Source organism: Saprolegnia parasitica (assembly GCF_000151545.1).
Source record: "Saprolegnia parasitica CBS 223.65 unplaced genomic scaffold supercont2.394, whole genome shotgun sequence".
In the NCBI taxonomy this organism is placed as follows: Eukaryota; Oomycota; class Saprolegniomycetes; order Saprolegniales; family Saprolegniaceae; genus Saprolegnia; species Saprolegnia parasitica.
Genome location: NW_012156788.1, coordinates 1 through 8,814, shown reverse-complemented (window position 1 = coordinate 8,814; position 8,814 = coordinate 1). Strand labels below are relative to the sequence as shown.

General features: G+C 58.9%; 4 protein-coding genes across 4 annotated transcripts; all 4 read right to left on the bottom strand.

Annotated features, from left to right (window-relative positions):
- On the bottom strand, nt 1-4,130 carry SPRG_16888 (hypothetical protein; the record flags this gene model as incomplete). The annotated part of the gene is made up of 10 exons (XM_012356183.1): nt 1-83; nt 139-243; nt 294-382; nt 432-597; nt 645-707; nt 751-984; nt 1,025-1,116; nt 1,504-1,528; nt 1,578-1,597; nt 1,646-4,130. Coding segments are annotated over 10 exons (3,362 nt in total), but the record flags the coding sequence as incomplete, so codon positions are not given.
- A 1,347-nt stretch (nt 4,131-5,477) lies between these two features.
- Nucleotides 5,478-6,024, bottom strand: SPRG_16887 (hypothetical protein; the record flags this gene model as incomplete). The annotated part of the gene is made up of 2 exons (XM_012356182.1): nt 5,478-5,640; nt 5,678-6,024. The coding sequence occupies 2 exons, from the start codon at nt 6,022-6,024 to the stop codon at nt 5,478-5,480; spliced, it is 510 nt and encodes a 169-aa protein (XP_012211572.1).
- A 1,119-nt stretch (nt 6,025-7,143) lies between these two features.
- Nucleotides 7,144-7,749, bottom strand: SPRG_16886 (hypothetical protein). The gene is made up of 3 exons (XM_012356181.1): nt 7,700-7,749; nt 7,539-7,653; nt 7,144-7,449 (listed from the first exon to the last, which is right to left on the bottom strand). The coding sequence occupies exons 1-3, from the start codon at nt 7,724-7,726 to the stop codon at nt 7,175-7,177; spliced, it is 417 nt and encodes a 138-aa protein (XP_012211571.1). The 5' UTR covers nt 7,727-7,749; the 3' UTR covers nt 7,144-7,174.
- Nucleotides 7,750-7,802: 53 nt separating this feature from the next.
- Nucleotides 7,803-8,743, bottom strand: SPRG_16885 (hypothetical protein; the record flags this gene model as incomplete). The annotated part of the gene is made up of 5 exons (XM_012356180.1): nt 8,617-8,743; nt 8,395-8,567; nt 8,096-8,337; nt 7,941-8,046; nt 7,803-7,886 (listed from the first exon to the last, which is right to left on the bottom strand). The coding sequence occupies exons 2-5, from the start codon at nt 8,551-8,553 to the stop codon at nt 7,803-7,805; spliced, it is 591 nt and encodes a 196-aa protein (XP_012211570.1). The 5' UTR covers nt 8,554-8,567; nt 8,617-8,743.
- Nucleotides 8,744-8,814: the final 71 nt, after the last annotated feature.

Sequence of the window (8,814 nt, the reverse complement as noted above, 5' to 3'; positions counted from 1 at the left end):
TTGTAGTAGGCCTGCGCGTCCTTGCCGTCAAGTTTGATGGCCAGGTGGAAATCTGCGAGCGCCATGCGATCGTACTCGTGGCCCTAATCCCCATTGTGTTTTAGCATTTTTCTTGCCGTTTTTATCACTATTTATCACCTTTTCAAAGTACGCTTGGCCGCGGTTGTTGTAGTACGCAGGGTTTGAATCCAGGAGCGTGATCGCGGTCGAGAAGTGCTTGATCGCACTTTCCACATCATGGTACTAGCATTGATTGCCGTGACCACTTGGACATGCATGGTCCATGCGGCTACCTCCATGTAGCACTGCGCGAGCGAGTTGTAAACCGTCGAGTTGCGCGGTTCAAGCTTGATCGCTTGCATCATGTCGTCCACGCACTTGTCTACGCCGTTCAAGACAATCTCTCCACGCTACGTCTGCGGACTAGATACCAAAGAGGCCGAGCCGGCGGTAGCAGTTGCCGCGGCTATGGAGCGCGCGAAATTCCGTGCGAGGTCCACCCGACGCATCGTCGAGGGCCTTTGTAAAGTCGCTGATCGCAAGCTCATAGTGGTTGATGTCGTAGAGGACGAGCGCGCGGTTGAAATAGTGAGTGCCCTACTCACAGCCCTCTGGCCTCTACAACGCATTTTTGCTCCGTGTACCCGCTTCGTATCGTACTCGATTGCAAGGGTAAAGTCTTCCAGCGCATCGGCGGCCCGTCCGAGCTACGCAAATATTCTCAGAGTGTGCGAGCGACTTCAGGGTAACCTTGCGGAAGCACGTGCCCCGACTGGCATAGTAGGTCGGACACTTGTCGTCGAGCGAAATGGCCATGTCAAAGTCGGAGATCGCAGCTTCAAACTCGTTGATGGCGCGGAGGCTGTTGCCGCGCGCGAGGAAATATCGGGCGTGGCCAGGTCGGACTGCGATCGCCATCGAGATGAGCTCAATGGCCTTGACGTGGTCCTCAACCCCCGTCGCGCTATGGGCGATTTCGACCCCCTAGACAACAATATCGTCATTTCTATCGCATGATTCCGACAGACGATCGAGGAGGACTTGCCTTTTGGTAAAAGTCGATCGCTTGGTGCTCGGTCGTCTTCTTCTCTTGGTTTTGCTCCATGAGGGCGCCGGCTAAAAATGCAAGGGAAATGAAACGATGCGAATCTTTCGTGTTGACGGACATTAGTTGAGTGTTTAAAGTACTATAAGTATAGTATGGACTACCTACCCTTGGGCTTGACGCCACTCGATGCATCCTAGTGTGCCCTGCATGTACAGGCGTAAACACCGCGTTTTTGTCGTCCCATCCCGATTGAAATCGCAATGGCAAAGAGTTCTATGCACAGCCGAAGCACGGGCGTGCTCACAAACCAACTGTACGGTTTGTCGACATCTCGAACGACCACCTCGTCCCTCGTCAACGTATTTGTTAGCATCGAGTCAATATTGAGTATCGTCCTTGGAATACTATGTAAATCCTGACGCAGTGTTGTACAGGTTGTCATGCGTTTTGCATACGGCGCTTTTTGCCCTTCTTGGGTTCCTACCACGCAGCAGAGGGTCAATCTCTCAACTTCCACCGGCCGACGTACCGAAGGCTTCGGTGTGAGGTCTGATAGCAGCGCATTGAGTTGTTTGACGCGCTGTATGTCGTCCCAACGCACGTCCTCGCGGCGCGAGTGGGCTTCGGCCGCGTCCGTCGACGCCATGCCAGGCTGCGTTCGCTTCCGCAGGATAAAATAGTCCAACCCGCCTTCATAGTCGCGCTCGAGTTCGAGCTGCTGAGGGTGACGCTGGACGGCGCACTCGATCTCGAGGCAGAGAGACATATCGATCGTCATCACCGTATCACAGCCGGTGCGGAGAAAGCAGCGAAAGTCAGCGCACTCGCCGCAGTGGGCTGCGTCGATTTCAATGTCGGTGAAGGCGTAGTCCGTGAAGGCTGGCAGCGGGGCAAGCGCACCGCCGCCGACAAAAGCCGCCCGGCACTCGGAGGCCAAGTAGACGAGCAATTCTCGGAAGCGCGCATCCGATACCTGGCGCCGCAGCTCCTTGACGAGCGGCCAAAGCTCGTCGCGGGTGGCGTCGAGAGTTCCCGGTAGCGCCGAGCGCCATTCGGCCGCACACTTTCGCGCCGCTTTGGACGACACGATCACGAGGGCACTGAGAAGGTCGGCGACCGAGCTGGTTGGGCTTTTGCCGTAGCTGTCGCGGCGTGGATGCTGGAGTGTCGGGGCGAAATCGAGCAGAAAGCTTGTCACGAAAGCGCCGGTTGCCGTCGATAGAGGCGCGTGCTGGACGAACATCAGGATGGCCGATAGGATGTCGGTGATCGGTCGGGAACAAGCTCGACACGTCGATAGGAGCGTCGCATCAAAACCACCGACGACCTCCATGTACTGCAGCAAGGCCGCAATCTCACATGCGCTCAAATGCCCGTGCTTCGACTGCACAGTCAACGCAGTCTTGATGGCGGCAACGTACGGCGCTTGATGTAGTGATGGCTGAAGCGGAATGACCGCCAGCAAGGCCTTGGGAAGATACTTCAATTGATGCCATGGCGACGGAGCCGCCGTGAGCGCCGAGTGCGAGCCGACGCGGCGCGCATACAGAAAGCTGTCGACAATCAAGAGGACCGGCGGTGGTAGCCACTGACCGAGGTAGTTGTCGCCCGGCCGCGTCGGCAGCCCAGTGTCAAAGTACCAATCCAACAGAATGGAGTGCTCGGTGGGGGCGTCACCAGGTTTGAAACAGGGCTCCATGAGCGCCGCCTGCCAGCACGCCTTGAGAAACTCGCCAGCGAACGGCTGGTTCAACGGCGGACAGAGAGCTTCAGGCTCCGTCGATAGACCCGCCAAGCTGGCAAGGAGGCGACAAATAGCACGGGTGCCGTTGTACTTCTTGGCCACACGTGCAAGGAAGGCCTCGACGGCGGGTAGCAGCGCCGGCCACCCAAAGGTTTCCAAGCTCTCGTGGAGACATTCCGCGGCGCCGTCACTTCGCCAGGTCGACAGGGGCAGCGTATTCCGAAGGAAGCGCTCGAGTACCTCGACGTCGTTGTACTGGAGCAAGAGATGCCCGAGCTCAACTGCGTCGTTGTCGTTGATCGCGCTGGCAGCAACGTCGAACGCCGTCAGCGTACCGAGCACAAAGTCGTGGAGACTGAGACCAAAGAGGTCCGTGATTTGACCGTTGCGAATGGCCTCTTTCAGCAAAGGCACCGCGCGCGACGGACCAGCGATGACCACGCGGCAGCGCTTGGGCCAGAAAAGGATCGCGGTGGCGGGGCACTCGGACCCGTTGGCGGAAGCGTCGTCGCTCAAGAAGAGGTCGGCGCCCTTGTTTTGGACACCCGACGTCACGGCGAAGGGGATGTCAGCAAGGCTTTCGATGCGAGTGACGCAGTTCTCGTACTGCACTTCGTACTCGAAATACGGGTCCTCGCCCCACCAGTCGTCCTCAAGATCATAGCCGCCGTAGACGTCGGGGGTGGGGGGTGAGGTCTCTTGGAAGTCGACCAGCGAAATGTCATAGCCACCCGTCGCCACGAGGACGTCCACAAGCGTCTTGTCGATGCGCTTGAGGTGTTGAAACGAGAGAGTTTCCGGATATGCAACAACGACATGGACTGCGCGCGCAATGCGCTGAATGTCATGCGGTGGGTCTTGGGCGATCGCGGCAAGGGCTTCGATGACGTCATCCCGGGTCGGCGGTGGCACCCACGCTTCTGGGTCGCACACCAAGGCGTACACAAGCGCCACGCGACAGCCGGATGTGATCGGTGCACTCGTGATATTGTTGAACGAAGCAAAGAGCTGCACTACTTGCTGCGACGCCGTTAGTTCCAGAACGTCGGTGCCGTTAGTGAACGTCAGCTCGCCGCCCTGGTGCATCGACGGCAAGGACACCAGAAGCGTCCCGACGGCATGCGGTATCTCGGGCGTCGGTGCCAGCGTCGTCCCGACAGAGTCGATGCAGAGATGGGACAAGACCACACGGACATCGCATTTGACGCGGAGGGCCCGCTGCAAAGCTGGGAGAATCCTTGTCTCGAGGCGCTTGCTCCATTTTTGGGCGTTGAGGATCGTGATCTTGGCTGCAGGAACGATATTGGTGTACAGCGCCGTGAGCTGCTGCTCTTGCATCGATGTCCACGGCCAGGCGAGGTGACCGCCGACGCCGTCCAGAGCGACTGTTGGGCTCAGTTGAGCGGACGGTTTGGTGCAAAAGATATATGACTGGGACTGAAGATGCTTCTCAAACGCAGCGTTGTACAAAGCAGCGGACGCCATCGTTGTCGGAGGCGAATGGTGGTGAGCTGGACGTGTGGGCTGCGCCCTGCCGACGAGGCGTTCGTGGACGCTGAATTTAGTTATATTACAGTTCTGGTTTCTATCTTTGGTGTCCTGCAAGCAAGTTGTGTAGCAATATCTTCACCCAGTGCATCGGCGGGGCCGCTCCAAGTTGGTGACGTTGGTGGCAGCAAGATGAAAATCGGTCGAATGGCTTTTGTCATGTTTTCATGCGAGCCTCTTACGTTGCGAGGCCGAGTGTTGAAGCATCTGGCGATGCATAGGGTCGCAACGACCTGCAAGCAATTCGCGTTGAAAGATTTTCAAAGGAGTCGGGGACGTGTTGTTGCTGCCTTGCGCCTTGGTTCTGCCAATGGTCAAAGGTGTGATTCGTTTTGAGAGAGTTCATGACTAGCACTCGTACTTCCAACATAGTACCAGCTTTTGCAGTAGAAAGAAGAAGCCCCTTTTGCCGTCGTGAGTTCGAGTCGCTGCGAGTGACGCTCGACAAGATGTTACTTGATGGCGAGGCAGAAATCAGCATTGATGTTCATCGTCGAGGAGGACGCGACGCACTCCACGCAGAGCTGCTCATGTCCGTCATGGCATGGTCGTCCGTCGAAGGCCGGCAGCGGTAGAAGCGCGCCGCCGCCGACCAAAGCTGCCTGGCACGCGGTGGCCAAGTACGCGATCCGATACTTGAGTTGTAGCTTCTCGACGAACGGTCAAAGCTCGTCGCGGGTGGCGTCCAGTGTCCCATGCAGCGCCGGGGACCATTCGTTCGCCCGCTGCAGCGCTTTCTCGAGCGACACATAGCTCTTAGTATGCCAGCGACCAAGGGTGTCGGGTTCTCGTCGTAGATGCTGCGACTAGATCGTCGGGGCGAAATCGAGCAGAAAGACCATCACGAGAGCTCCAATTACCGGCGGTAGAGGCGCGCGCTTGATGTACAGGAGGACGCCCGCGATGAGATGGTCAATGCCAGTGGACAAGTTTGAACACATCGTTAGATGCATCAAACACAACGACCTCCATCTACTGCAGCAGTGTCGCAATCTCACATGCCCTCAAATGTCTGCGCATGGGCTCGAGGTTCGTTCATTCAGACGCGGACCAACCGCCCAGAACCTCGCCCAGCACCGCCAAATATACTCAAGAGAGAACATACTGACAACTATTAAATACGTGGAGATATAGACACTAATACGGCGCGCTCCGGTGCTTCTTCTTGGAGCAGTGGACGTCGCAGAGGTTGTCGTTGCGCTCGTACGCTGGCCGTTGGCAGCCGTCGGCGCGGCAGCGCTTGCCGCCGCCGTGCGCCCAACAGAGGCCGTGGCGAAGCGCCGAAAAATATGCAGTCGGCCTCGCTGCACTGCTTGCCGCCGCCATGGGACCAGCACACGCCGTACGTCTTGGAGCGGTTGGAGCAGTCGGGGAACGAGCACGTCTTGGAGCCGCCGTGCTTCCAGCAGAGGCCGTTGGTCTTGGCGCCGCTCGGGCAGTCGGCCACGCTGCAGCGCTTGCCACCGCCGTGGGCGATGCAGTGGCCGCGCGTCACGGCAAACTTGGTGCAGCCCGCGTGCTTGCACGGGCGCGAGCGCGGCGCGGGCGGCGACCGCGTCTTGGCCATGAGCGGGCTCACGCGCGGACTGCGCAGGCTCGTCGCGTTCGTCTCGGGGCTCTGCGGGCAGCTCGAGGGCGAGGTGAAGTCGTGCACGAGGAACGCGAGCGAGAGCTTCTGGGCCATGGTGGTCGTGGGATTTCGGTGCTGGAAATTGGCAACTGGCGGCTTGTCACCTTCCGGTGACGCCAGAGTTGTACTTGTACGTGTTCGACTTAGCTTGATTAAAGTATAGGCAAAGGGACGGCAGACGTACGGCCGTACAAGCACGGGTTGGCCGAGGGCCCTGACGCGATGCTTGGTCCGCTTTCTCCAGACTGTCTCCACAGCTGGCTGCCGACCAGTTTGGCAGGGGATGTGTGCTGGCGCATACAAAAGCCAAGTGATTTGAAATGGGTTCGGCGCAGTTCGGAAAACAACCCAAGGATCACAAGCGCGCGCAGCCAGCGAGATGCAACGAGGAAGCAGCCTCTTCAATACGAAGCGCAGTGTACCTGAGAGCCCTAGATACGAGGTCGACGCTAGTAGGCATAGTGCTCCGCGCCGGCGTCCATGGCGTGTCCGAGGCCCGGGGCGATCCGTTTGAGACGATGATGAGAAGTGGCTTTGGCAGCTCCGACGCACATGTGACTTGTCACCACGTGTCACATGCCAGCTGGGCTTCGAGATCTCTGAACCGGAGCTCAAGGAGTTATAACTCGGGAACGACAGTACGGGGGACAGTGGTAGGCGGGAAGATGGCACTGCGCGACGCTGGATACGCAAGTGGCAAGTGCGCTCGCCGGGATCACCGCCGACGGCCGAGGCAATCGAGGTGCAGCTCATCTCTGCCAAGTATCTCGGTCAACTTTGAGGCCGGTGAACGGTCGATGTGGCGTTAGACGTTGCGCCGAGATCTTTTCTTCCGACAGCAGCAGCTGTGCGCCTGTCGCTACCCAGTACGTACGATGCACCACCCACGAGCCAGCGCGGGCTCGAGGTCACACTAATTTGTGCGCAAATGACGAGAGATTTGGAGCGTCTGGGTTCGCACTAGGTGTTTACGTCCGGTGCCACCCTCACGAATACTGAATGCCCTCGAATCAAGCGCCAACGACGCTGTTATAACACGCAGCCCGCGACATCCAGCGTGCAACGAACGTAGCTTTTCGAAATGCAAAGCAACTTGGTTGGACTGACGCCGACACAGCTGTCCGACCCATCATAAAACAGTGCACTGCATACAGTGTATTCTTGGCTTCCTCGCCACACATCGTTGGCGTCTATAGGTCTAGGTTCAAGCACGCTGGAGCCGGTCAACCTGCGCCCGCAGCGTCGCCAGTGCGGCCAAACTCTCACCGAGGCTGGCGTGCTCGACACTGGCTTGCGCGATGCGCTCGTCGTCCTGCGCCTGAATGGCTTCGGGGACGTTCGCAGCGTACTTGGGGTCGGCTCGCTTGGCGCTTAGCATCGCCAGCGTCTTGGCGGCCTTGGCCTGGCGCTTGGTGAGCCGGTCGACCTCGGCCGAGATGCGGCCGCTGGTCTCGAGCCCGATGGGCAGCGGCAAGAGCACTACGTTTTTATACACGCCCAATGAGCCATCCACGCGTGTGTCGCCGCCAGCGATCCCACTGCAGATCCTGTGGCGATCGTCAATCTACCTTGGCAGTGCTCGTGCAGCGAGTGCGTGAGCCAGACGTGGTGCGGCGACTTGGTCTCGTCGGCGGCGGTGGTCAGAAGCGCGACCGGGCCGGCCCGGCATTGCGCTTCAATGTCCTATGGATCGGGTGACATCCAGCCGCTTGCGACAGAGACGGCGTACGCTCAAGTTGCGCTCCAGGAGCGCCATCGTCGCCGCGTCGCTGCACTGAATCTTCAAGCCACTACGAACGCAGGTCGGTTCGTCAACGGGTACAAGGTGATGATTACTCGACGGTCGACGCATCCGGCGCCAGCGTCTTGCGCGTGTGCCGCAACGACCGCACCGCGTGCATGACATCCAGTACCGCCTACACCATCCAGTGTTTTATCCAGAATTCGAGAAAAAATCCATCCGTCGAAACCTGCATGCTTGCTTCGGCGTCGCGGTCGACCCAGCGCGCCCACTGCGCAGGGTCGGGGAACGCGGCCGTCATGAGCGAGTGCTCGCTGCCACCTTGGAGCCGCTGCCTACAGACACCGAGGTGACGCATCGTACTACTACGTTCTTAGGTCGTACCAGAGCTCTTCGGTCACAAAGGGCATAATCGGATGCAGCAGACGCAGCGACGTGTCCAAGGCGGTCGTCAGCGTCGCCTTGGCGGCCTCCTTGGCGTGCGCATCCTCGTGGTACAGAACGGGCTTGGAGAATTCAATGTACACGTCGCAGAGCTCCTGGATGAAGAAGCGCTGGGCCGCATTCGCGCTCGTAGCAAGCTTGAACGTGCCGTAGCCGTCGTGCACCTTGGTCACTGCGTCCGCCTACATGTACCTCGACGGTCCATATCCACATGCCATATGTGTCATATAACGTCGCACCAGGCGGCTGAGAATCCAGCGGTCCGCCAGACTCATGGACGGTGCGTGCGACTCGAGCGAAGACGACGACGACGTCTGCACAAGCGGCAGCGCGTACCGCAGCGCGTTCCACATCTTGTTGCAAAAGTGCCGCGACGCCACGACGCGCTGGAGATCCATGTTGATTTGGCGACCTAGATCGATCGATACAGAGAGATATGGATGCGTCGTATGGATGAGTACCTTGCGACAGGTACGAGGCCAGCGTGAGCCGGAGGGCGTCCGTGCCGCAGCTCGGGAGGCCGTTCGGAAACTCTTTCTTGAGCTCCTTCTCGGCCCGCGCGCGCTCCTTCGGATCCAGATTGCCTTGCTAGAAAAAAAGGATCAGTGCATCAAAGTATCGACGAGGCCGAGGTTACGTGGAGGCCGTCGAGGAGCGTC